Source organism: Drosophila subpulchrella, unplaced genomic scaffold (assembly GCF_014743375.2).
Source record: "Drosophila subpulchrella strain 33 F10 #4 breed RU33 unplaced genomic scaffold, RU_Dsub_v1.1 Primary Assembly Seq357, whole genome shotgun sequence".
Taxonomy (NCBI): Eukaryota; Metazoa; Arthropoda; class Insecta; order Diptera; family Drosophilidae; genus Drosophila; species Drosophila subpulchrella.
In genome coordinates this window covers 97,612-121,771 of record NW_023665579.1, presented here as the reverse complement: position 1 = coordinate 121,771, position 24,160 = coordinate 97,612, and the positions used below count along the sequence as shown (strand labels likewise).

At 43.1% G+C, this 24,160-nt stretch overlaps 16 protein-coding genes and 2 pseudogenes across 16 annotated transcripts; 8 read left to right on the top strand and 10 right to left on the bottom strand.

The window, feature by feature from the left end:
• Nucleotides 1–228: 228 nt before the first annotated feature.
• On the top strand, nt 229–1,008 carry LOC119561466 (annotated as a pseudogene).
• Nucleotides 1,009–1,471: 463 nt separating this feature from the next.
• On the bottom strand, nt 1,472–2,189 carry LOC119561507 (histone H1-like). The gene is made up of 2 exons (XM_037875158.1): nt 1,858–2,189; nt 1,472–1,805 (listed from the first exon to the last, which is right to left on the bottom strand). The coding sequence occupies exons 1-2, from the start codon at nt 2,187–2,189 to the stop codon at nt 1,472–1,474; spliced, it is 666 nt and encodes a 221-aa protein (XP_037731086.1).
• Nucleotides 2,190–4,450: 2,261 nt separating this feature from the next.
• Nucleotides 4,451–4,929, bottom strand: LOC119561446 (histone H3). The gene has a single exon (XM_037875099.1). The coding sequence runs from the start codon at nt 4,904–4,906 to the stop codon at nt 4,496–4,498; it is 411 nt and encodes a 136-aa protein (XP_037731027.1). The 5' UTR covers nt 4,907–4,929; the 3' UTR covers nt 4,451–4,495.
• A 223-nt stretch (nt 4,930–5,152) lies between these two features.
• LOC119561485 (histone H4) lies at nt 5,153–5,553 on the top strand. The gene has a single exon (XM_037875137.1). The coding sequence runs from the start codon at nt 5,190–5,192 to the stop codon at nt 5,499–5,501; it is 312 nt and encodes a 103-aa protein (XP_037731065.1). The 5' UTR covers nt 5,153–5,189; the 3' UTR covers nt 5,502–5,553.
• A 325-nt stretch (nt 5,554–5,878) lies between these two features.
• On the bottom strand, nt 5,879–6,376 carry LOC119561456 (histone H2A). Its single transcript, XM_037875109.1, has one exon. The coding sequence runs from the start codon at nt 6,319–6,321 to the stop codon at nt 5,947–5,949; it is 375 nt and encodes a 124-aa protein (XP_037731037.1). The 5' UTR covers nt 6,322–6,376; the 3' UTR covers nt 5,879–5,946.
• On the top strand, nt 6,372–7,038 carry LOC119561493 (histone H2B). The gene is made up of 2 exons (XM_037875143.1): nt 6,372–6,510; nt 6,565–7,038. Exon 2 carries the CDS (start codon nt 6,716–6,718, stop codon nt 6,917–6,919), a length of 204 nt encoding a protein of 67 aa, XP_037731071.1. The 5' UTR covers nt 6,372–6,510; nt 6,565–6,715; the 3' UTR covers nt 6,920–7,038.
• LOC119561427 (histone H1-like) lies at nt 7,036–8,176 on the bottom strand. The gene is made up of 2 exons (XM_037875081.1): nt 7,292–8,176; nt 7,036–7,234 (listed from the first exon to the last, which is right to left on the bottom strand). Exon 1 carries the CDS (start codon nt 8,154–8,156, stop codon nt 7,404–7,406), a length of 753 nt encoding a protein of 250 aa, XP_037731009.1. The 5' UTR covers nt 8,157–8,176; the 3' UTR covers nt 7,036–7,234; nt 7,292–7,403.
• Nucleotides 8,177–10,285: 2,109 nt separating this feature from the next.
• LOC119561479 (histone H4) lies at nt 10,286–10,690 on the top strand. The gene has a single exon (XM_037875131.1). It carries the CDS (start codon nt 10,327–10,329, stop codon nt 10,636–10,638), a length of 312 nt encoding a protein of 103 aa, XP_037731059.1. The 5' UTR covers nt 10,286–10,326; the 3' UTR covers nt 10,639–10,690.
• Nucleotides 10,691–11,085: 395 nt separating this feature from the next.
• Nucleotides 11,086–11,463, bottom strand: LOC119561498 (histone H2A). Its single transcript, XM_037875149.1, has one exon. The coding sequence runs from the start codon at nt 11,458–11,460 to the stop codon at nt 11,086–11,088; it is 375 nt and encodes a 124-aa protein (XP_037731077.1). The 5' UTR covers nt 11,461–11,463.
• A 1,082-nt stretch (nt 11,464–12,545) lies between these two features.
• On the bottom strand, nt 12,546–13,318 carry LOC119561435 (histone H1-like). Its single transcript, XM_037875089.1, has one exon. It carries the CDS (start codon nt 13,296–13,298, stop codon nt 12,546–12,548), a length of 753 nt encoding a protein of 250 aa, XP_037731017.1. The 5' UTR covers nt 13,299–13,318.
• Nucleotides 13,319–15,429: 2,111 nt separating this feature from the next.
• Nucleotides 15,430–15,834, top strand: LOC119561478 (histone H4). Its single transcript, XM_037875130.1, has one exon. It carries the CDS (start codon nt 15,471–15,473, stop codon nt 15,780–15,782), a length of 312 nt encoding a protein of 103 aa, XP_037731058.1. The 5' UTR covers nt 15,430–15,470; the 3' UTR covers nt 15,783–15,834.
• Nucleotides 15,835–16,152: 318 nt separating this feature from the next.
• On the bottom strand, nt 16,153–16,654 carry LOC119561453 (histone H2A). Its single transcript, XM_037875106.1, has one exon. It carries the CDS (start codon nt 16,600–16,602, stop codon nt 16,228–16,230), a length of 375 nt encoding a protein of 124 aa, XP_037731034.1. The 5' UTR covers nt 16,603–16,654; the 3' UTR covers nt 16,153–16,227.
• An 8-nt stretch (nt 16,655–16,662) lies between these two features.
• LOC119561497 (histone H2B) lies at nt 16,663–17,319 on the top strand. The gene is made up of 2 exons (XM_037875148.1): nt 16,663–16,791; nt 16,846–17,319. Exon 2 carries the CDS (start codon nt 16,997–16,999, stop codon nt 17,198–17,200), a length of 204 nt encoding a protein of 67 aa, XP_037731076.1. The 5' UTR covers nt 16,663–16,791; nt 16,846–16,996; the 3' UTR covers nt 17,201–17,319.
• Nucleotides 17,320–17,596: 277 nt separating this feature from the next.
• LOC119561436 (histone H1-like) lies at nt 17,597–18,458 on the bottom strand. Its single transcript, XM_037875090.1, has one exon. The coding sequence runs from the start codon at nt 18,436–18,438 to the stop codon at nt 17,686–17,688; it is 753 nt and encodes a 250-aa protein (XP_037731018.1). The 5' UTR covers nt 18,439–18,458; the 3' UTR covers nt 17,597–17,685.
• Nucleotides 18,459–20,560: 2,102 nt separating this feature from the next.
• Nucleotides 20,561–20,952, top strand: LOC119561480 (histone H4). Its single transcript, XM_037875132.1, has one exon. It carries the CDS (start codon nt 20,589–20,591, stop codon nt 20,898–20,900), a length of 312 nt encoding a protein of 103 aa, XP_037731060.1. The 5' UTR covers nt 20,561–20,588; the 3' UTR covers nt 20,901–20,952.
• Nucleotides 20,953–21,270: 318 nt separating this feature from the next.
• On the bottom strand, nt 21,271–21,775 carry LOC119561455 (histone H2A). Its single transcript, XM_037875108.1, has one exon. It carries the CDS (start codon nt 21,718–21,720, stop codon nt 21,346–21,348), a length of 375 nt encoding a protein of 124 aa, XP_037731036.1. The 5' UTR covers nt 21,721–21,775; the 3' UTR covers nt 21,271–21,345.
• On the top strand, nt 21,771–22,374 carry LOC119561495 (histone H2B). The gene is made up of 2 exons (XM_037875146.1): nt 21,771–21,909; nt 21,964–22,374. The coding sequence occupies exon 2, from the start codon at nt 22,115–22,117 to the stop codon at nt 22,316–22,318; it is 204 nt and encodes a 67-aa protein (XP_037731074.1). The 5' UTR covers nt 21,771–21,909; nt 21,964–22,114; the 3' UTR covers nt 22,319–22,374.
• Nucleotides 22,375–22,715: 341 nt separating this feature from the next.
• Nucleotides 22,716–23,576, bottom strand: LOC119561439 (annotated as a pseudogene).
• Between the last annotated feature and the right edge of the window lie 584 nt (nt 23,577–24,160).

Genomic DNA, 24,160 nt, shown 5'->3' with positions numbered 1-24,160 from the left:
GCAACAGAACAGCCTGGATGTTGGGCAACACTCCACCCTGGGCAATGGTGACGCCGGAGAGTAGTTTGTTCAACTCCTCGTCGTTGGCGGATGGCCAGCTGCAGATGACGAGGAATTAATCCTAGTCTTTCTTGTTGTCACGAGCAGCATTTGCCAGCCAATTCGAGAACCTCAGCGGCCAGATATTCCATCACAGCAGCCAGGTAAACTGGAGCGCCGGCCCCCAACTCGCTCGGCATAGTTGCCCTTGCGGAGCAAACGGTGAATACGGCCCACTGGGAACTGAAGACCGGCACGGTTAGAGCGGGACTTTGCCTTTCCCTTCACTTTGCCACCTTTTCCACGACCAGACATTTTTCTTTACGAGTATTTCACTTAGTTCACTTTACACACTGAAAACGAATGCTCGACGAGCCCCGAGTAGCCACATATTTATACTTTTGCGTCTGCCTGCGCGTTCATTTAGGGGTGGGTGCCTTAGACCTGAAAACATTGCTCGAAAAAAAGTATAAAGCTGAACGCGCTTGGGCACCATTATGATCAGTGAGTTGTGTTTGTGAAATCATAAGTGAAGTGAATAATGCCGCCGAAAACTAGTGGAAAGGCAGCCAAGAAGGCTGGCAAAGCCCAGAAGAACATCACCAAGACCGATAAGAAGAAGAAGCGCAAGAGGAAGGAGAGCTACGCCATCTACATTTACAAGGTCCTGAAGCAGGTCCACCCTGACACCGGCATTTCGTCGAAGGCAATGAGCATCATGAACAGCTTTGTGAATGATATCTTCGAGCGCATTGCTGCCGAGGCGTCTCGTCTGGCTCACTACAACAAGCGCTCGACCATAACCAGTCGGGAGATCCAAACGGCTGTTCGCCTGCTCCTGCCCGGAGAGTTGGCCAAGCACGCCGTCAGTGAGGAACCAAGGCTGTCACCAAGTACACCAGCTCCAAGTAATTTTCTCTTGCTGCGTATGGGCAGAAAGATCCAAAACGGCCCTTTTCAGGGCCACAACACATTTTACCAAAGAAACTACATTTTCAATATACCATTTGCCAATCAAATTCGTGATATAAGTTCAATTTGTGTTTTTTTTTTCTGAAGAACTTATTCTGGAGCTTTATAGTATAGTTATTAAATCATGAACATCGATTGATAACGAGTTTCTGCAAAAAGTGGCGAGGAACATTCTTTGACTTGCATTTTAAGATACTCTGGTACAGCTGCTGAAATCAATGCGGCCACACTTCTTTAAAAAAAAATGCTAACGGCCTAACAAAATAATTGGATAAGTAAAATGTACAAAGTTTTAAATTGAAAGTATCTTTCTCTTGTTAACGAACGTTGTAGCCCTGAAAAGGGCTTGTTTAAACTAATTTCAGATATCGAAATCTAAATAGCGATTGCGAGCAGGTACCAGGTACTGTACTTTTGCACAATTTACTTCTTGGCAGCCGTAGTCTTGGCTTTCGGCTTTTTAGCGGTAGCAGGAGCAGCTGCTTTTTTCACCGCCTTTTTTGGGCTTAGCAGACGCCGCTGGCTTGGCCTTTGGTGCTTTCGCCGCCTTTGGCTTCGCTGCGATCGACTTGGTCTTCGCTGCTGTTGGCTTCGCCTTTACGGTTCCAGTTTTCTTGGCATCCTTGGCCTTTGCCTTTTCGGTTTTCTTCTTCTCTGCGGTCTTTTTGGTGGTAACAGCCTTCTTAGCCTTGGGCTTCTTCTCGTCAGCTCCGGCGGCAGCTTTCTTTCGGTGGATCCGGTCTTCTTGACGGCTACCTTCTTGCTTTTTCACCTTCTTCTCAGCAGGACGCAGGCTTCGGCTTCGGATCCTTCTTGGCGGAGGCCGACAGTTTAAATGAGCCAGACGCCCCTTTTCCCTTGGTTTGGATCAGCTTTCCATTGACCACGGCGGATTTCAAGTATTTCTTGATGAATGGAGCCAGCTTCTGGGCATCGCATTTATAGGTGGCAGTGATGTATTTCTTAATTGCCAGAAGCGATGAGCCGCCACGTTCCTTCAAATTCTTGATGGATGCGTCCACCATTTGTTGAGTTGGCGGATGCGATGGCGGGGCAGCAGCCCTTTTCACCTTTGGGGCAGCGGATCCAGATGCCTTCTTGGTGGCCACCTTCTTCTCAACTGACACTGACGGGGCAGCCACTGGGGAAGCGGACGTTGCAACTGCAGAATCAGACATTTTTTCTTCACTAAAATACACTTTTTCGTATAGAAAATGGGCCGCGCGCTTATTACCAACCTCCTTCGTTCGGATGAGAATCGAGGAGGAGAGCACTTTAACTGTGCGCCTGGCATCAGGCATTTGCTCTGCTATTATTTGTTTGAAGTGCAAACATATTTTCTTATTTTTAGTGCTTAAGATTCTAAAACTTAACAATCTTTTTATTGTTTTACATTCTTAAATGATCTATTAAGCAGCTAATGTTTTCAAAATGTAAGTATCTTGTTTTTGCGACCTTTTATTGCCTTATCAACTTCAACATAGACATTCGTAACATGAGCAATTTTCTTAAAAACCCATTTTAAAATATGATATCTTAAAAATATTTTGTAACTTGTTAATGAAAAAATAAATTTAAACCTTTTACTTAAATAAGTTACTACAATTATATTTACTTATCATTAGTTTAGGTATTTTATTACTTGTTCCAAGTTGTCCCTTGGCTACGTACGAAGTTGGCTATCAAGCTACATTCGGCAATGGTTTTTCTGACTGTTACAAATATAAATCTTTTAAAATATTGTATTTATTCGATGTTTTCTTAGATATATCATGTCTTTGCTCAAGACAGTACAGCATTGGATGCATGTTTATAAGCAGTTTTTACAAATTTGCTAATATGTGTTTCATGTATGAATCCCATTGAGGCCGCACTCAAGTTAACATTAAAGAAAAAAATCTAAAAAATATACTTAATAATATTTTTCTTGTTTTTTATAAAGCATTATGCATTCATTAACGCATATGATTTATTTTCAGATAGCGTTTAAAAGTTTTTCGATTTGTTCTTGATGCTTGAATGTCTAATGTTGATCGTGGTTGTCCCACATAACCCTCCCTTTCTAAAAACATGGCGACATTTATAACGAAATTTTTTGAAAAACGTGATAATACCAAAAGTACAATCAAATTGAATCTAATCTATTAAATAAATCTAATATTACAAAAAACGATATATAAATTCAGGAATATATATACCTATAAGCAGTTTTTTTTTGTGTCCCATATAAAATATCGTGGAGGTTGCACTTAACATTAAAAAGAAAATATAAAAAATGTATTTTTAAATCTGTTTATGTTTTATTAAGCAAATAGATTCACAAGCCTAGCTAATTTTTGTTCATCTCGCATGTAATATTTTTTAGTTTTTTTCTGATGCTTGAAAGTCTTGACCATCCCTGCCGCATAGCAGCTCCATCGCATTAAAAACCCCACCCAATCCAATATTTATTGATTTTATCAATTCTAATTTCTATCAAATCACAAAAAGTTACATACAATTATTAACTCCACTTACGAAGGAACGAGTCGAAAAGTTTTTTTTTTATTTTAACGTTGAAGCCTGTAGATAAAAAACAAGGAAGAACGCTATAGTCGAGTACCTCGACTATCAGATACCCGTTACTCAGCTAAAGGGACCAAAGGAAAATGGAGATATGCAAGCAGCAAATGCGCCACCTACCGGCGGTAGACAGATTTAAGCGTTGTGGGCGTTAGAGTGGGCGTGGCAAAGTTTTTTTTAAATCAATCGATAGGTATTGACGAGACCAATACATTTCAGTTTAAATTTTTTATCTAGCACGAAAATTGTGGGCGCCACAGGCTTGGGCGGCTTGTGGGCGTTAGAGTGGGCGTGGCATATTCGCGTAACAAACTTGCGCTGCGCTCAAGCCTACGGAATCTAAATCTGAAATCCCGTTTCTCTATCTTTGATATTTTCCGAGATATCCGCGTTCATATTTACGATTTTTTGAAGTTTGTGAGCGGTTTGTGGGCGTTATAGTGGGCATGGCAAACTTTTTTTGGGTCAATCGGTAGGTATTGATAAGAACAATACATTTCAGTTTAAAATTTTTGTTCTAGCATCAAAACTGTAGGATCCACAGTTTTGGGCGGTTTGTGGGCGTTAGAGTGGGCGTGGCACTCTTTTGGAAATAAACTTGCGCTGCGCAGGAATCTCAGGAATCTGCATGCCAAATCCCAGTATTGTAGCTCTTATAGTTTCCGAGATCTCAGCGTTCATACGGACAGACGGACAGACGGACATGGCTAGATCGACTCGGCTAGTGATCCTGATCAAGAATATATATACTTCATTGGGTCGGAAACGCTTCCTTCTGCCTGTTACATACTTTCCGACGAATCTAGTATACCCTTTTACTCTACGAGTAACGGGTATAATTAGTATCTCATTGACTGTAATTTGTGGTCCTGAAAAGGACCGATTTGTACAAAGTATGTTAGCGCATTGGCAGCACGCACACTTAAGCACGCTCGCCGCGAATGCGACGGGCCAACTGGATGTCTTTGGGCATGATGGTGACACGCTTGGCATGAATGGCGCACAAGTTGGTATCTTCAAAGAGGCCAACCAGATAGGCCTCGCTAGCTTCCTGCAGAGCCATCACTGCCGAGCTCTGGAATCGCAGGTCAGTCTTGAAGTCCTGAGCGATTTCACGCACCAGACGCTGGAAAGGCAGCTTGCGGATCAGGAGCTCGGTACTCTTCTGGTATCGACGGATCTCACGCAGGGCAACAGTTCCAGGGCGATACCGATGGGGCTTCTTCACGCCTCCGGTGGCTGGTGCGCTCTTGCGAGCGGCCTTAGTAGCCAGTTGTTTGCGTGGCGCCTTGCCACCAGTCGATTTCCGAGCGGTTTGCTTGGTACGGGCCATTTTCGAGTTCACGTTCACTTCACGTTTCAAAACACAATAAACGATAGCTGCATTTGCTACCTACTTATATAGCAAAACGAGGAGGGTTGAAAAGAGAGGGAAGCAGAGGCCATCTCACTTGTCGAGCAGAGAGCGGTGAGCGAAGAGCGGGACGCACATATCGTTCGGACTCGCTCGTGTTTCTGGGGTTTTAGGTATAAATAAGAGTGCGTCGAAAATCAGGAATTAGTTCTTCAGTGACTTTCGTTTCGTGCAGTGTGTTAACAGTAGAAAATAGTGAAATATGACTGGTCGCGGTAAAGGAGGCAAAGGCTTGGGAAAAGGAGGCGCCAAGCGTCATCGCAAAGTGCTGCGGGATAACATCCAGGGTATCACTAAGCCAGCAATCCGCCGTTTGGCTCGTCGCGGCGGTGTGAAGCGCATCTCGGGACTCATTTACGAGGAAACACGTGGCGTTCTGAAGGTGTTCTTGGAGAACGTTATCCGCGATGCCGTCACCTACACCGAACACGCCAAGAGGAAGACTGTCACAGCCATGGATGTTGTGTACGCTCTGAAGAGGCAAGGCCGCACCCTGTACGGCTTCGGCGGTTAAAAAACTAGTACAGCTTGTACTTCATTCAGCAATCGGTCCTTTTCAGGACCACCATTCAAATTTTCGAAGGAGACAAATTTTCAAATAATTTTTTGATTTATTGGCATACTGACCGGGAACTCGAAAGTTGATACTGCATATACATATTGCATTGAACCAAAATTAAATTTCAAATGGGTATGGGTTCAGGTATGTATTTTGTAGAGGCTGTACCGCTTGCAGATACAGCATTAACGGAAATGCGTCTTTTTGGTGACGAACTTCTTAGAACATTCCAGATCTTATTTCTGACCAAGTGCTATTCAACGACATTTCTTGTTTTAATGATATAATATACGTATTGAAAAATCTTCACTTCTTTGGTAAAAACTTGGTCGTCCTGAAAAGGACGGTTGGGTTTTATTTTTTATGTACAAGTATGTAGTAGGCTCCGCATTTAAAACGTTTAAGCCTTCTTCTCGGTCTTCTTGGGCAACAGAACAGCCTGGATGTTGGGCAACACTCCACCCTGGGCAATGGTGACGCCGGAGAGTAGTTTGTTCAACTCCTCGTCGTTGCGGATGGCCAGCTGCAGATGACGAGGAATAATCCTAGTCTTCTTGTTGTCACGAGCAGCATTGCCAGCCAATTCGAGAACCTCAGCGGCCAGATATTCCATCACAGCAGCCAGGTAAACTGGAGCGCCGGCCCCAACTCGCTCGGCATAGTTGCCCTTGCGGAGCAAACGGTGAATACGGCCCACTGGGAACTGAAGACCGGCACGGTTAGAGCGGGACTTTGCCTTTCCCTTCACTTTGCCACCTTTTCCACGACCAGACATTTTTCTTTACGAGTATTTCACTTAGTTCACTTTACACACTGAAAACGAATGCTCGACGAGCCCCGGGTAGCCACATATTTATACTTTTGCGTCTGCCTGCGCGTTCATTTAGGGGTGGGTGCCTTAGACCTGAAAACATTGCTCGAAAAAAAGTATAAAGCTGAACGCGCTTGGGCACCATTATGATCAGTGAGTTGTGTTTGTGAAATCATAAGTGAAGTGAATAATGCCGCCGAAAACTAGTGGAAAGGCAGCCAAGAAGGCTGGCAAAGCCCAGAAGAACATCACCAAGACCGATAAGAAGAAGAAGCGCAAGAGGAAGGAGAGCTACGCCATCTACATTTACAAGGTCCTGAAGCAGGTCCACCCTGACACCGGCATTTCGTCGAAGGCAATGAGCATCATGAACAGCTTTGTGAATGATATCTTCGAGCGCATTGCTGCCGAGGCGTCTCGTCTGGCTCACTACAACAAGCGCTCGACCATAACCAGTCGGGAGATCCAAACGGCTGTTCGCCTGCTCCTGCCCGGAGAGTTGGCCAAGCACGCCGTCAGTGAGGGAACCAAGGCTGTCACCAAGTACACCAGCTCCAAGTAATTTTCTCTTGCTGCGTATGGGCAGAAAGATCCAAAACGGCCCTTTTCAGGGCCACAACACATTTTACCAAAGAAACTACATTTTCAATATACCATTTGCCAATCAAATTCGTGATATAAGTTCAATTTGTGTTTTTTTTTCTGAAGAACTTATTCTGGAGCTTTATAGTATAGTTATTAAATCATGAACATCGATTGATAACGAGTTTCTGCAAAAAGTGGCGAGGAACATTCTTTGACTTGCATTTTAAGATACTCTGGTACAGCTGCTGAAATCAATGCGGCCACACTTCTTTAAAAAAAAAATGCTAACGGCCTAACAAAATAATTGGATAAGTAAAATGTACAAAGTTTTAAATTGAAAGTATCTTTCTCTTGTTAACGAACGTTGTAGCCCTGAAAAGGGCTTGTTTAAACTAATTTCAGATATCGAAATCTAAAATAGCGATTGCGAGCAGGTACCAGGTACTGTACTTTTGCTCAATTTACTTCTTGGCAGCCGTAGTCTTGGCTTTCGGCTTTTTAGCGGTAGCAGGAGCAGCTGCTTTTTTCACCGCCTTTTTGGGCTTAGCAGACGCCGCTGGCTTGGCCTTTGGTGCTTTCGCCGCCTTTGGCTTCGCTGCGATCGACTTGGCCTTCGCTGCTGTTGGCTTCGCCTTTACGGTTCCAGTTTTCTTGGCATCCTTGGCCTTTGCCTTTTCGGTTTTCTTCTTCTCTGCGGTCTTTTTGGTGGTAACAGCCTTCTTAGCCTTGGGCTTCTTCTCGTCAGCTCCGGCGGCAGCTTTCTTGGCGGTGGATCCGGTCTTCTTGACGGCTACCTTCTTGCTTTTCACCTTCTTCTCAGCAGACGCAGGCTTCGGCTTCGGATCCTTCTTGGCGGAGGCCGACAGTTTAAATGAGCCAGACGCCCCTTTTCCCTTGGTTTGGATCAGCTTTCCATTGACCACGGCGGATTTCAAGTATTTCTTGATGAATGGAGCCAGCTTCTGGGCATCGCATTTATAGGTGGCAGTGATGTATTTCTTAATTGCCAGAAGCGATGAGCCGCCACGTTCCTTCAAATTCTTGATGGATGCGTCCACCATTTGTTGAGTTGGCGGATGCGATGGCGGGGCAGCAGCCCTTTTCACCTTTGGGGCAGCGGATCCAGATGCCTTCTTGGTGGCCACCTTCTTCTCAACTGACACTGACGGGGCAGCCACTGGGGAAGCGGACGTTGCAACTGCAGAATCAGACATTTTTCTTCACTAAAATACACTTTTTCGTATAGAAAATGGGCCGCGCGCTTATTACCAACCTACTTCGTTCGGATGAGAATCGAGGAGGAGAGCACTTTAACTGTGCGCCTGGCATCAGGCATTTGCTCTGCTATTATTTGTTTGAAGTGCAAACATATTTTCTTATTTTTAGTGCTTAAGATTCTAAAACTTAACAATCTTTTTATTGTTTTACATTCTTAAATGATCTATTAAGCAGGTAATGTTTTCAAAATGTAAGTATCTTGTTTTTGCGACCTTTTATTGCCTTATCAACTTCAACATAGACATTCGTAACATGAGCAATTTTCTTAAAAACCCATTTTAAAATATGATATCTTAAAAATATTTTGTAACTTGCTAATGAAAAAATAAATTTGAACCTTTTACTTAAATAAGTACTACAATTATATTTACTTATCATTAGTTTAGGTATTTTATTACTTGTTCCAAGTTGTCCCTTGGCTACGTACGAAGTTGGCTATCAAGCTACATTCGGCAATGGTTTTCTGACTGTTAAAAATATAAATCTTTTAAAATATTGTATTTATTCGATGTTTTCTTAGATATATCATGTCTTTGCTCAAGACAGTACAGCATTGGATGCATGTTTATAAGCAGTTTTTACAAAATTTGCTAATATGTGTTTCATGTATGAATCCCATTGAGGCCGCACTCAAGTTAACATTAAAGAAAAAAATCTAAAAAATATACTTAATAATATTTTTCTTGTTTTTTATAAAGCATTATGCATTCATTAACGCATATGATTTATTTTCAGATAGCGTTTAAAAGTTTTTCGATTTTTTGTTGATGCTTGAATGTCTAATGTTGATCGTGGTTGTCCCACATAACCCTCCCTTTCTAAAAACATGCCGACATTTATAACGAAAATTTTTGAAAAACGTGATAATACCAAAAGTACAATCAAATTGAATCTAATCTATTAAATAAATCTAATATTACAAAAAACGATATATAAATTCAGGAATATATATACCTATAAGCAGTTTTTTTTGTGTCCCATATAAAAATATCGTGGAGGTTGCACTTAACATTAAAAAGAAAATATAAAAAATGTATTTTTAAATCTGTTTATGTTTTATTAAGCAAATAGATTCACAAGCCTAGCTAATTTTTGTTCATCTCGCATGTAATATTTTTTAGTTTTTTTCTGATGCTTGAAAGTCTTGACCATCCCTGCCGCATAGCAGCTCCATCGCATTAAAAACCCCACCCAATCCAATATTTATTGATTTTATCAATTCTAATTTCTATCAAATCACAAAAAGTTACATACAATTATTAACTCCACTTACGAAGGAACGAGTCGAAAAGTTTTTTTTTTATTTTAACGTTGAAGCCTGCAGATAAAAATTTGTATCTCATTGACTGTAATTTGTGGTCCTGAAAAGGACCGATTTGTACAAAGTATGTTAGCGCATTGGCAGCACGCACACTTAAGCACGCTCGCCGCGAATGCGACGGGCCAACTGGATGTCTTTGGGCATGATGGTGACACGCTTGGCATGAATGGCGCACAAGTTGGTATCTTCAAAGATACAACCAGATAGGCCTCGCTAGCTTCCTGCAGAGCCATCACTGCCGAGCTCTGGAATCGCAGGTCAGTCTTGAAGTCCTGAGCGATTTCACGCACCAGACGCTGGAAAGGCAGCTTGCGGATCAGGAGCTCGGTACTCTTCTGGTATCGACGGATCTCACGCAGGGCAACAGTTCCAGGGCGATACCGATGGGGCTTCTTCACGCCTCCGGTGGCTGGTGCGCTCTTGCGAGCGGCCTTAGTAGCCAGTTGTTTGCGTGGCGCCTTGCCACCAGTCGATTTCCGAGCGGTTTGCTTGGTACGGGCCATTTTCGAGTTCACGTTCACTTCACGTTTCAAAACACAATAAACGATAGCTGCATTTGCTACCTACTTATATAGCAAAACGAGGAGGGTTGAAAGAGAGGGAAGCAGAGGCCATCTCACTTGTCGAGCAGAGAGCGGTGAGCGAAGAGCGGGACGCACATATCGTTCGGACTCGCTCGTGTTTCTGGGGTTTTAGGTATAAATAAGAGTGCGTCGAAAATCAGGAATTAGTTCTTCAGTGACTTTCGTTTCGTGCAGTGTGTTAACAGTAGAAAATAGTGAAATATGACTGGTCGCGGTAAAGGAGGCAAAGGCTTGGGAAAAGGAGGCGCCAAGCGTCATCGCAAAGTGCTGCGAGATAACATCCAGGGTATCACTAAGCCAGCAATCCGCCGTTTGGCTCGTCGCGGCGGTGTGAAGCGCATCTCGGGACTCATTTACGAGGAAACACGTGGCGTTCTGAAGGTGTTCTTGGAGAACGTTATCCGCGATGCCGTCACCTACACCGAACACGCCAAGAGGAAGACTGTCACAGCCATGGATGTTGTGTACGCTCTGAAGAGGCAAGGCCGCACCCTGTACGGCTTCGGCGGTTAAAAAACTAGTACAGCTTGTACTTCATTCAGCAATCGGTCCTTTTCAGGACCACCATTCAAATTTTCGAAGGAGACAAATTTTCAAATAATTTTTTTGATTTATTGGCATACTGACCGGGAACTCGAAAGTTGATACTGCATATACATATTGCATTGAACCAAAATTAAATTTCAAATGGGTATGGGTTCAGGTATGTATTTTGTAGAGGCTGTACCGCTTGCAGATACAGCATTAACGGAAATGCGTCTTTTTGGCGACGAACTTCTTAGAACATTCCAGATCTTATTTCTGACCAAGTGCTATTCAACGATATTTCTTGTTTTAATGATATAATATACGTATTGGAAAATCTTCACTTCTTTGGTAAAAACTTGGTCGTCCTGAAAAGGACGGTTGGGTTTTATTTTTTATGTACAAGTATGTAGTAGGCTCCGCATTTAAAACGTTTTAAGCCTTCTTCTCGGTCTTCTTGGGCAACAGAACAGCCTGGATGTTGGGCAACACTCCACCCTGGGCAATGGTGACGCCGGAGAGTAGTTTGTTCAACTCCTCGTCGTTGCGGATGGCCAGCTGCAGATGACGAGGAATAATCCTAGTCTTCTTGTTGTCACGAGCAGCATTGCCAGCCAATTCGAGAACCTCAGCGGCCAGATATTCCATCACAGCAGCCAGGTAAACTGGAGCGCCGGCCCCAACTCGCTCGGCATAGTTGCCCTTGCGGAGCAAACGGTGAATACGGCCCACTGGGAACTGAAGACCGGCACGGTTAGAGCGGGACTTTGCCTTTCCCTTCACTTTGCCACCTTTTCCACGACCAGACATTTTTTCTTTACGAGTATTTCACTTAGTTCACTTTACACACTGAAAACGAATGCTCGACGAGCCCCGAGTAGCCACATATTTATACTTTTGCGTCTGCCTGCGCGTTCATTTAGGGGTGGGTGCCTTAGACCTGAAAACATTGCTCGAAAAAAAAGTATAAAGCTGAACGCGCTTGGGCACCATTATGATCAGTGAGTTGTGTTTGTGAAATCATAAGTGAAGTGAATAATGCCGCCGAAAACTAGTGGAAAGGCAGCCAAGAAGGCTGGCAAAGCCCAGAAGAACATCACCAAGACCGATAAGAAGAAGAAGCGCAAGAGGAAGGAGAGCTACGCCATCTACATTTACAAGGTCCTGAAGCAGGTCCACCCTGACACCGGCATTTCGTCGAAGGCAATGAGCATCATGAACAGCTTTGTGAATGATATCTTCGAGCGCATTGCTGCCGAGGCGTCTCGTCTGGCTCACTACAACAAGCGCTCGACCATAACCAGTCGGGAGATCCAAACGGCTGTTCGCCTGCTCCTGCCCGGAGAGTTGGCCAAGCACGCCGTCAGTGAGGGAACCAAGGCTGTCACCAAGTACACCAGCTCCAAGTAATTTTCTCTTGCTGCGTATGGGCAGAAAGATCCAAAACGGCCCTTTTCAGGGCCACAACACATTTTACCAAAGAAACTACATTTTCAATATACCATTTGCCAATCAAATTCGTGATATAAGTTCAATTTGTGTTATTTTTTCTGAAGAACTTATTCTGGAGTTTTATAGTATAGTTATTAAATCATGAACATCGATTGATAACGAGTTTCTGCAAAAAGTGGCGAGGAACATTCTTTGACTTGCATTTTAAGATACTCTGGTACAGCTGCTGAAATCAATGCGGCCACACTTCTTTAAAAAAAAAAATGCTAACGGCCTAACAAAATAATTGGATAAGTAAAATGTACAAAGTTTTAAATTGAAAGTATCTTTCTCTTGTTAACGAACGTTGTAGCCCTGAAAAGGGCTTGTTTAAACTAATTTCAGATATCGAAATCTAAAATAGCGATTGCGAGCAGGTACCAGGTACTGTACTTTGGCTAAATTTACTTCTTGGCAGCCGTAGTCTTGGCTTTCGGCTTTTTAGCGGTAGCAGGAGCAGCTGCTTTTTTCACCGCCTTTTTGGGCTTAGCAGACGCCGCTGGCTTGGCCTTTGGTGCTTTCGCCGCCTTTGGCTTCGCTGCGATCGACTTGGCCTTCGCTGCTGTTGGCTTCGCCTTTACGGTTCCAGTTTTCTTGGCATCCTTGGCCTTTGCCTTTTCGGTTTTCTTCTTCTCTGCGGTCTTTTTGGTGGTAACAGCCTTCTTAGCCTTGGGCTTCTTCTCGTCAGCTCCGGCGGCAGCTTTCTTGGCGGTGGATCCGGTCTTCTTGACGGCTACCTTCTTGCTTTTCACCTTCTTCTCAGCAGACGCAGGCTTCGGCTTCGGATCCTTCTTGGCGGAGGCCGACAGTTTAAATGAGCCAGACGCCCCTTTTCCCTTGGTTTGGATCAGCTTTCCATTGACCACGGCGGATTTCAAGTATTTCTTGATGAATGGAGCCAGCTTCTGGGCATCGCATTTATAGGTGGCAGTGATGTATTTCTTAATTGCCAGAAGCGATGAGCCGCCACGTTCCTTCAAATTCTTGATGGATGCGTCCACCATTTGTTGAGTTGGCGGATGCGATGGCGGGGCAGCAGCCCTTTTCACCTTTGGGGCAGCGGATCCAGATGCCTTCTTGGTGGCCACCTTCTTCTCAACTGACACTGACGGGGCAGCCACTGGGGAAGCGGACGTTGCAACTGCAGAATCAGACATTTTTCTTCACTAAAATACACTTTTTCGTATAGAAAATGGGCCGCGCGCTTATTACCAACCTCCTTCGTTCGGATGAGAATCGAGGAGGAGAGCACTTTAACTGTGCGCCTGGCATCAGGCATTTGCTCTGCTATTATTTGTTTGAAGTGCAAACATATTTTCTTATTTTTAGTGCTTAAGATTCTAAAACTTAACAATCTTTTTATTGTTTTACATTCTTAAATGATCTATTAAGCAGGTAATGTTTTCAAAATGTAAGTATCTTGTTTTTGCGACCTTTTATTGCCTTATCAACTTCAACATAGACATTCGTAACATGAGCAATTTTCTTAAAAACCCATTTTAAAATATGATATCTTAAAAATATTTTGTAACTTGCTAATGAAAAAATAAATTTGAACCTTTTACTTAAATAAGTACTACAATTATATTTACTTATCATTAGTTTAGGTATTTTATTACTTGTTCCAAGTTGTCCCTTGGCTACGTACGAAGTTGGCTATCAAGCTACATTCGGCAATGGTTTTCTGACTGTTAAAAATATAAATCTTTTAAAATATTGTATTTATTCGATGTTTTCTTAGATATATCATGTCTTTGCTCAAGACAGTACAGCATTGGATGCATGTTTATAAGCAGTTTTTACAAAATTTGCTAATATGTGTTTCATGTATGAATCCCATTGAGGCCGCACTCAAGTTAACATTAAAGAAAAAAATCTAAAAAATATACTTAATAATATTTTTCTTGTTTTTTATAAAGCATTATGCATTCATTAACGCATATGATTTATTTTCAGATAGCGTTTAAAAGTTTTTCGATTTTTTGTTGATGCTTGAATGTCTAATGTTGATCGTGGTTGTCCCACATAACCCTCCCTTTCTAAAAACATGCCGACATTTATAACGAAAATTTTTGAAAAACGTGATAATACCAAAAGTACAATCAAATTGAATCTAATCTATTAAATAAATCTAATATTACAAAAAACGATATATAAATTCAGGAATATATATACCTATAAGCAGTTTTTTTTGTGTCCCATATAAAAATATCGTGGAGGTTGCACTTAACATTAAAAAGAAAATATAAAAAATGTATTTTTAAATCTGTTTATGTTTTATTAAGCAAATAGATTCACAAGCCTAGCTAATTTTTGTTCATCTCGCATGTAATATTTTTTAGTTTTTTTCTGATGCTTGAAAGTCTTGACCATCCCTGCCGCATAGCAGCTCCATCGCATTAAAAACCCCACCCAATCCAATATTTATTGATTTTATCAATTCTAATTTCTATCAAATCACAAAAAGTTACATACAATTATTAACTCCACTTACGAAGGAACGAGTCGAAAATTTTTTTTTTTATTTTAACGTTGAAGCCTGCAGATAAAAATTTGTATCTCATTGACTGTAATTTGTGGTCCTGAAAAGGACCGATTTGTACAAAGTATGTTAGCGCATTGGCAGCACGCACACTTAAGCACGCTCGCCGCGAATGCGACGGGCCAACTGGATGTCTTTGGGCATGATGGTGACACGCTTGGCATGAATGGCGCACAAGTTGGTATCTTCAAAGAGGCCAACCAGATAGGCCTCGCTAGCTTCCTGCAGAGCCATCACTGCCGAGCTCTGGAATCGCAGGTCAGTCTTGAAGTCCTGAGCGATTTCACGCACCAGACGCTGGAAAGGCAGCTTGCGGATCAGGAGCTCGGTACTCTTCTGGTATCGACGGATCTCACGCAGGGCAACAGTTCCAGGGCGATACCGATGGGGCTTCTTCACGCCTCCGGTGGCTGGTGCGCTCTTGCGAGCGGCCTTAGTAGCCAGTTGTTTGCGTGGCGCCTTGCCACCAGTCGATTTCCGAGCGGTTTGCTTGGTACGGGCCATTTTCGAGTTCACGTTCACTTCACGTTTCAAAACACAATAAACGATAGCTGCATTTGCTACCTACTTATATAGCAAAACGAGGAGGGTTGAAAAGAGAGGGAAGCAGAGGCCATCTCACTTGTCGAGCAGAGAGCGGTGAGCGAAGAGCGGGACGCACATATCGTTCGGACTCGCTCGTGTTTCTGGGGTTTTAGGTATAAATAAGAGTGCGTCGAAAATCAGGAATTAGTTCTTCAGTGACTTTCGTTTCGTGCAGTGTGTTAACAGTAGAAAATAGTGAAATATGACTGGTCGCGGTAAAGGAGGCAAAGGCTTGGGAAAAGGAGGCGCCAAGCGTCATCGCAAAGTGCTGCGAGATAACATCCAGGGTATCACTAAGCCAGCAATCCGCCGTTTGGCTCGTCGCGGCGGTGTGAAGCGCATCTCGGGACTCATTTACGAGGAAACACGTGGCGTTCTGAAGGTGTTCTTGGAGAACGTTATCCGCGATGCCGTCACCTACACCGAACACGCCAAGAGGAAGACTGTCACAGCCATGGATGTTGTGTACGCTCTGAAGAGGCAAGGCCGCACCCTGTACGGCTTCGGCGGTTAAAAAACTAGTACAGCTTGTACTTCATTCAGCAATCGGTCCTTTTCAGGACCACCATTCAAATTTTCGAAGGAGACAAATTTTCAAATAATTTTTTGATTTATTGGCATACTGACCGGGAACTCGAAAGTTGATACTGCATATACATATTGCATTGAACCAAAATTAAATTTCAAATGGATATGGGTTCAGGTATGTATTTTGTAGAGGCTGTACCGCTTGCAGATACAGCATTAACGGAAATGCGTCTTTTTGGCGACGAACTTCTTAGAACATTCCAGATCTTATTTCTGACCAAGTGCTATTCAACGACATTTCTTGTTTTAATGATATAATATACGTATTGGAAAATCTTCACTTCTTTGGTAAAAACTTGGTCGTCCTGAAAAGGACGGTTGGGTTTTATTTTTTATGTACAAGTATGTAGTAGGCTCCGCATTTAAAACGTTTAAGCCTTCTTCTCGGTCTTCTTGGGCAACAGAACAGCCTGGATGTTGGGCAACACTCCACCCTGGGCAATGGTGACGCCGGAGAGTAGTTTGTTCAACTCCTCGTCGTTGCGGATGGCCAGCTGCAGATGACGAGGAATAATCCTAGTCTTCTTGTTGTCACGAGCAGCATTGCCAGCCAATTCGAGAACCTCAGCGGCCAGATATTCCATCACAGCAGCCAGGTAAACTGGAGCGCCGGCCCCAACTCGCTCGGCATAGTTGCCCTTGCGGAGCAAACGGTGAATACGGCCCACTGGGAACTGAAGACCGGCACGGTTAGAGCGGGACTTTGCCTTTCCCTTCACTTTGCCACCTTTTCCACGACCAGACATTTTTCTTTACGAGTATTTCACTTAGTTCACTTTACACACTGAAAACGAATGCTCGAAGAGCCCCGGGTAGCCACATATTTATACTTTTGCGTCTGCCTGCGCGTTCATTTAGGGGTGGGTGCCTTAGACCTGAAAACATTGCTCGAAAAAAAGTATAAAGCTGAACGCGCTTGGGCACCATTATGATCAGTGAGTTGTGTTTGTGAAATCATAAGTGAAGTGAATAATGCCGCCGAAAACTAGTGGAAAGGCAGCCAAGAAGGCTGGCAAAGCCCAGAAGAACATCACCAAGACCGATAAGAAGAAGAAGCGCAAGAGGAAGGAGAGCTACGCCATCTACATTTACAAGGTCCTGAAGCAGGTCCACCCTGACACCGGCATTTCGTCGAAGGCAATGAGCATCATGAACAGCTTTGTGAATGATATCTTCGAGCGCATTGCTGCCGAGGCGTCTCGTCTGGCTCACTACAACAAGCGCTCGACCATAACCAGTCGGGAGATCCAAACGGCTGTTCGCCTGCTCCTGCCCGGAGAGTTGGCCAAGCACGCCGTCAGTGAGGGAACCAAGGCTGTCACCAAGTACACCAGCTCCAAGTAATTTTCTCTTGCTGCGTATGGGCAGAAAGATCCAAAACGGCCCTTTTCAGGGCCACAACACATTTTACCAAAGAAACTACATTTTCAATATACCATTTGCCAATCAAATTCGTGATATAAGTTCAATTTGTGTTTTTTTTTCTGAAGAACTTATTCTGGAGTTTTATAGTATAGTTATTAAATCATGAACATCGATTGATAACGAGTTTCTGCAAAAAGTGGCGAGGAACATTCTTTGACTTGCATTTTAAGATACTCTGGTACAGCTGCTGAAATCAATGCGGCCACACTTCTTTAAAAAAAAAAATGCTAATGGCCTAACAAAATAATTGGATAAGTAAAATGTACAAAGTTTTAAATTGAAAGTATCTTTCTCTTGTTAACGAACGTTGTAGCCCTGAAAAGGGCTTGTTTAAACTAATTTCAGATATCGAAATCTAAAATAGCGATTGCGAGCAGGTACCAGGTACTGTACTTTTGCTAAATTTACTTCTTGGCAGCCGTAGTCTTGGCTTTCGGCTTTTTAGCGGTAGCAGGAGCAGCTGCTTTTTTCACCGCCTTTTTGGGCTTAGCAGACGCCGCTGGCTTGGCCTTTGGTGCTCTCGCCGCCTTTGGCTTCGCTGCGATCGACTTGGCCTTCGCTGCTGTTGGCTTCGCCTTTACGGTTCCAGTTTTCTTGGCATCCTTGGCCTTTGCCTTTTCGGTTTTCTTCTTCTCTGCGGTCTTTTTGGTGGTAACAGCCTTCTTAGCCTTGGGCTTCTTCTCGTCAGCTCCGGCGGCAGCTTTCTTGGCGGTGGATCCGGTCTTCTTGACGGCTACCTTCTTGCTTTTCACCTTCTTCTCAGCAGACGCAGGCTTCGGCTTCGGATCCTTCTTGGCGGAGGCCGACAGTTTAAATGAGCCAGACGCCCCTTTTCCCTTGGTTTGGATCAGCTTTCCATTGACCACGGCGGATTTCAAGTATTTCTTGATGAATGGAGCCAGCTTCTGGGCATCGCATTTATAGGTGGCAGTGATGTATTTCTTAATTGCCAGAAGCGATGAGCCGCCACGTTCCTTCAAATTCTTGATGGATGCGTCCACCATTTGTTGAGTTGGCGGATGCGATGGCGGGGCAGCAGCCCTTTTCACCTTTGGGGCAGCGGATCCAGATGCCTTCTTGGTGGCCACCTTCTTCTCAACTGACACTGACGGGGCAGCCACTGGGGAAGCGGACGTTGCAACTGCAGAATCAGACATTTTTCTTCACTAAAATACACTTTTTCGTATAGAAAATGGGCCGCGCGCTTATTACCAACCTCCTTCGTTCGGATGAGAATCGAGGAGGAGAGCACTTTAACTGTGCGCCTGGCATCAGGCATTTGCTCTGCTATTATTTGTTTGAAGTGCAAACATATTTTCTTATTTTTAGTGCTTAAGATTCTAAAACTTAACAATCTTTTTATTGTTTTACATTCTTAAATGATCTATTAAGCAGGTAATGTTTTCAAAATGTAAGTATCTTGTTTTTGCGACCTTTTATTGCCTTATCAACTTCAACATAGACATTCGTAACATGAGCAATTTTCTTAAAAACCCATTTTAAAATATGATATCTTAAAAATATTTTGTAACTTGCTAATGAAAAAATAAATTTGAACCTTTTACTTAAATAAGTACTACAATTATATTTACTTATCATTAGTTTAGGTATTTTATTACTTGTTCCAAGTTGTCCCTTGGCTACGTACGAAGTTGGCTATCAAGCTACATTCGGCAATGGTTTTCTGACTGTTAAAAATATGAATCTTTTAAAATATTGTATTTATTCGATGTTTTCTTAGATATATCATGTCTTTGCTCAAGACAGTACAGCATTGGATGCATGTTTATAAGCAGTTTTTACAAAATTTGCTAATATGTGTTTCATGTATGAATCCCATTGAGGCCGCACTCAAGTTAACATTAAAGAAAAAAATCTAAAAAATATACTTAATAATATTTTTCTTGTTTTTTATAAAGCATTATGCATTCATTAACGCATATGATTTATTTTCAGATAGCGTTTAAAAGTTTTTCGATTTTTTGTTGATGCTTGAATGTCTAATGTTGATCGTGGTTGTCCCACATGCCGACATTTATAACGAAAATTTTTGAAAAACGTGATAATACCAAAAGTACAATCAAATTGAATCTAATCTATTAAATAAATCGAATATTACAAAAAACGATATATAAATTCAGGAATATATATACCTATAAGCAGTTTTTTTTGTGTCCCATATAAAAATATCGTGGAGGTTGCACTTAACATTAAAAAGAAAATATAAAAAATGTATTTTTAAATCTGTTTATGTTTTATTAAGCAAATAGATTCACAAGCCTAGCTAATTTTTGTTCATCTCGCATGTAATATTTTTTAGTTTTTTTCTGATGCTTGAAAGTCTTGACCATCCCTGCCGCATAGCAGCTCCATCGCATTAAAAAACCCCACCCAATCCAATATTTATTGATTTTATCAATTCTAATTTCTATCAAATCACAAAAAGTTACATACAATTATTAACTCCACTTACGAAGGAACGAGTCGAAAATTTTTTTTTTTATTTTAACGTTGAAGCCTGCAGATAAAAATTTGTATCTCATTGACTGTAATTTGTGGTCCTGAAAAGGACCGATTTGTACAAAGTATGTTAGCGCATTGGCAGCACGCACACTTAAGCACGCTCGCCGCGAATGCGACGGGCCAACTGGATGTCTTTGGGCATGATGGTGACACGCTTGGCATGAATGGCGCACAAGTTGGTATCTTCAAAGAGGCCAACCAGATAGGCCTCGCTAGCTTCCTGCAGAGCCATCACTGCCGAGCTCTGGAATCGCAGGTCAGTCTTGAAGTCCTGAGCGATTTCACGCACCAGACGCTGGAAAGGCAGCTTGCGGATCAGGAGCTCGGTACTCTTCTGGTATCGACGGATCTCACGCAGGGCAACAGTTCCAGGGCGATACCGATGGGGCTTCTTCACGCCTCCGGTGGCTGGTGCGCTCTTGCGAGCGGCCTTAGTAGCCAGTTGTTTGCGTGGCGCCTTGCCACCAGTCGATTTCCGAGCGGTTTGCTTGGTACGGGCCATTTTCGAGTTCACGTTCACTTCACGTTTCAAAACACAATAAACGATAGCTGCATTTGCTACCTACTTATATAGCAAAACGAGGAGGGTTGAAAAGAGAGGGAAGCAGAGGCCATCTCACTTGTCGAGCAGAGAGCGGTGAGCGAAGAGCGGGACGCACATATCGTTCGGACTCGCTCGTGTTTCTGGGGTTTTAGGTATAAATAAGAGTGCGTCGAAAATCAGGAATTAGTTCTTCAGTGACTTTCGTTCGTGCAGTGTGTTAACAGTAGAAAATAGTGAAATATGACTGGTCGCGGTAAAGGAGGCAAAGGCTTGGGAAAAGGAGGCGCCAAGCGTCATCGCAAAGTGCTGCGAGATAACATCCAGGGTATCACTAAGCCAGCAATCCGCCGTTTGGCTCGTCGCGGCGGTGTGAAGCGCATCTCGGGACTCATTTACGAGGAAACACGTGGCGTTCTGAAGGTGTTCTTGGAGAACGTTATCCGCGATGCCGTCACCTACACCGAACACGCCAAGAGGAAGACTGTCACAGCCATGGATGTTGTGTACGCTCTGAAGAGGCAAGGCCGCACCCTGTACGGCTTCGGCGGTTAAAAAACTAGTACAGCTTGTACTTCATTCAGCAATCGGTCCTTTTCAGGACCACCATTCAAATTTTCGAAGGAGACAAATTTTCAAATAATTTTTTGATTTATTGGCATACTGACCGGGAACTCGAAAGTTGATACTGCATATACATATTGCATTGAACCAAAATTAAATTTCAAATGGATATGGGTTCAGGTATGTATTTTGTAGAGGCTGTACCGCTTGCAGATACAGCATTAACGGAAATGCGTCTTTTTGGCGACGAACTTCTTAGAACATTCCAGATCTTATTTCTGACCAAGTGCTATTCAACGACATTTCTTGTTTTAATGATATAATATACGTATTGAAAAATCTTCACTTCTTTGGTAAAAACTTGGTCGTCCTGAAAAGGACGGTTGGGTTTTATTTTTTATGTACAAGTATGTAGTAGGCTCCGCATTTAAAACGTTTAAGCCTTCTTCTCGGTCTTCTTGGGCAACAGAACAGCCTGGATGTTGGGCAACACTCCACCCTGGGCAATGGTGACGCCGGAGAGTAGTTTGTTCAACTCCTCGTCGTTGCGGATGGCCAGCTGCAGATGACGAGGAATAATCCTAGTCTTCTTGTTGTCACGAGCAGCATTGCCAGCCAATTCGAGAACCTCAGCGGCCAGATATTCCATCACAGCAGCCAGGTAAACTGGAGCGCCGGCCCCAACTCGCTCGGCATAGTTGCCCTTGCGGAGCAAACGGTGAATACGGCCCACTGGGAACTGAAGACCGGCACGGTTAGAGCGGGACTTTGCCTTTCCCTTCACTTTGCCACCTTTTCCACGACCAGACATTTTTCTTTACGAGTATTTCACTTAGTTCACTTTACACACTGAAAACGAATGCTCGACGAGCCCCGGGTAGCCACATATTTATACTTTTGCGTCTGCCTGCGCGTTCATTTAGGGGTGGGTGCCTTAGACCTGAAAACATTGCTCGAAAAAAAGTATAAAGCTGAACGCGCTTGGGCACCATTATGATCAGTGAGTTGTGTTTGTGAAATCATAAGTGAAGTGAATAATGCCGCCGAAAACTAGTGGAAAGGCAGCCAAGAAGGCTGGCAAAGCCCAGAAGAACATCACCAAGACCGATAAGAAGAAGAAGCGCAAGAGGAAGGAGAGCTACGCCATCTACATTTACAAGGTCCTGAAGCAGGTCCACCCTGACACCGGCATTTCGTCGAAGGCAATGAGCATCATGAACAGCTTTGTGAATGATATCTTCGAGCGCATTGCTGCCGAGGCGTCTCGTCTGGCTCACTACAACAAGCGCTCGACCATAACCAGTCGGGAGATCCAAACGGCTGTTCGCCTGCTCCTGCCCGGAGAGTTGGCCAAGCACGCCGTCAGTGAGGGAACCAAGGCTGTCACCAAGTACACCAGCTCCAAGTAATTTTCTCTTGCTGCGTATGGGCAGAAAGATCCAAAACGGCCCTTTTCAGGGCCACAACACATTTTACCAAAGAAACTACATTTTCAATATACCATTTGCCAATCAAATTCGTGATATAAGTTCAATTTGTGTTTTTTTTTTCTGAAGAACTTATTCTGGAGCTTTATAGTATAGTTATTAAATCATGAACATCGATTGATAACGAGTTTCTGCAAAAAGTGGCGAGGAACATTCTTTGACTTGCATTTTAAGATACTCTGGTACAGCTGCTGAAATCAATGCGGCCACACTTCTTTAAAAAAAAAAATGCTAATGGCCTAACAAAATAATTAGATAAGTAAAATGTACAAAGTTTTAAATTGAAAGTATCTTTCTCTTGTTAACGAACGTTGTAGCCCTGAAAAGGGCTTGTTTAAACTAATTTCAGATATCGAAATCTAAAATAGCGATTGCGAGCAGGTACCAGGTACTGTACTTTTGCTAAATTTACTTCTTGGCAGCCGTAGTCTTGGCTTTCGGCTTTTAGCGGTAGCAGGAGCAGCTGCTTTTTTCACCGCCTTTTTGGGCTTAGCAGACGCCGCTGGCTTGGCCTTTGGTGCTCTCGCCGCCTTTGGCTTCGCTGCGATCGACTTGGCCTTCGCTGCTGTTGGCTTCGCCTTTACGGTTCCAGTTTTCTTGGCATCCTTGGCCTTTGCCTTTTCGGTTTTCTTCTTCTCTGCGGTCTTTTTGGTGGTAACAGCCTTCTTAGCCTTGGGCTTCTTCTCGTCAGCTCCGGCGGCAGCTTTCTTGGCGGTGGATCCGGTCTTCTTGACGGCTACCTTCTTGCTTTTCACCTTCTTCTCAGCAGACGCAGGCTTCGGCTTCGGATCCTTCTTGGCGGAGGCCGACAGTTTAAATGAGCCAGACGCCCCTTTTCCCTTGGTTTGGATCAGCTTTCCATTGACCACGGCGGATTTCAAGTATTTCTTGATGAATGGAGCCAGCTTCTGGGCATCGCATTTATAGGTGGCAGTGATGTATTTCTTAATTGCCAGAAGCGATGAGCCGCCACGTTCCTTCAAATTCTTGATGGATGCGTCCACCATTTGTTGAGTTGGCGGATGCGATGGCGGGGCAGCAGCCCTTTTCACCTTTGGGGCAGCGGATCCAGATGCCTTCTTGGTGGCCACCTTCTTCTCAACTGACACTGACGGGGCAGCCACTGGGGAAGCGGACGTTGCAACTGCAGAATCAGACATTTTTCTTCACTAAAATACACTTTTTCGTATAGAAAATGGGCCGCGCGCTTATTACCAACCTCCTTCGTTCGGATGAGAATCGAGGAGGAGAGCACTTTAACTGTGCGCCTGGCATCAGGCATTTGCTCTGCTATTATTTGTTTGAAGTGCAAACATATTTTCTTATTTTTAGTGCTTAAGATTCTAAAACTTAACAATCTTTTTATTGTTTTACATTCTTAAATGATCTATTAAGCAGGTAATGTTTTCAAAATGTAAGTATCTTGTTTTTGCGACCTTTTATTGCCTTATCAACTTCAACATAGACATTCGTAACATGAGCAATTTTCTTAAAAACCCATTTTAAAATATGATATCTTAAAAATATTTTGTAACTTGCTAATGAAAAAATAAATTTGAACCTTTTACTTAAATAAGTACTACAATTATATTTACTTATCATTAGTTTAGGTATTTTATTACTTGTTCCAAGTTGTCCCTTGGCTACGTACGAAGTTGGCTATCAAGCTACATTCGGCAATGGTTTTCTGACTGTTAAAAAATATGAATCTTTTAAAATATTGTATTTATTCGATGTTTTCTTAGATATATCATGTCTTTGCTC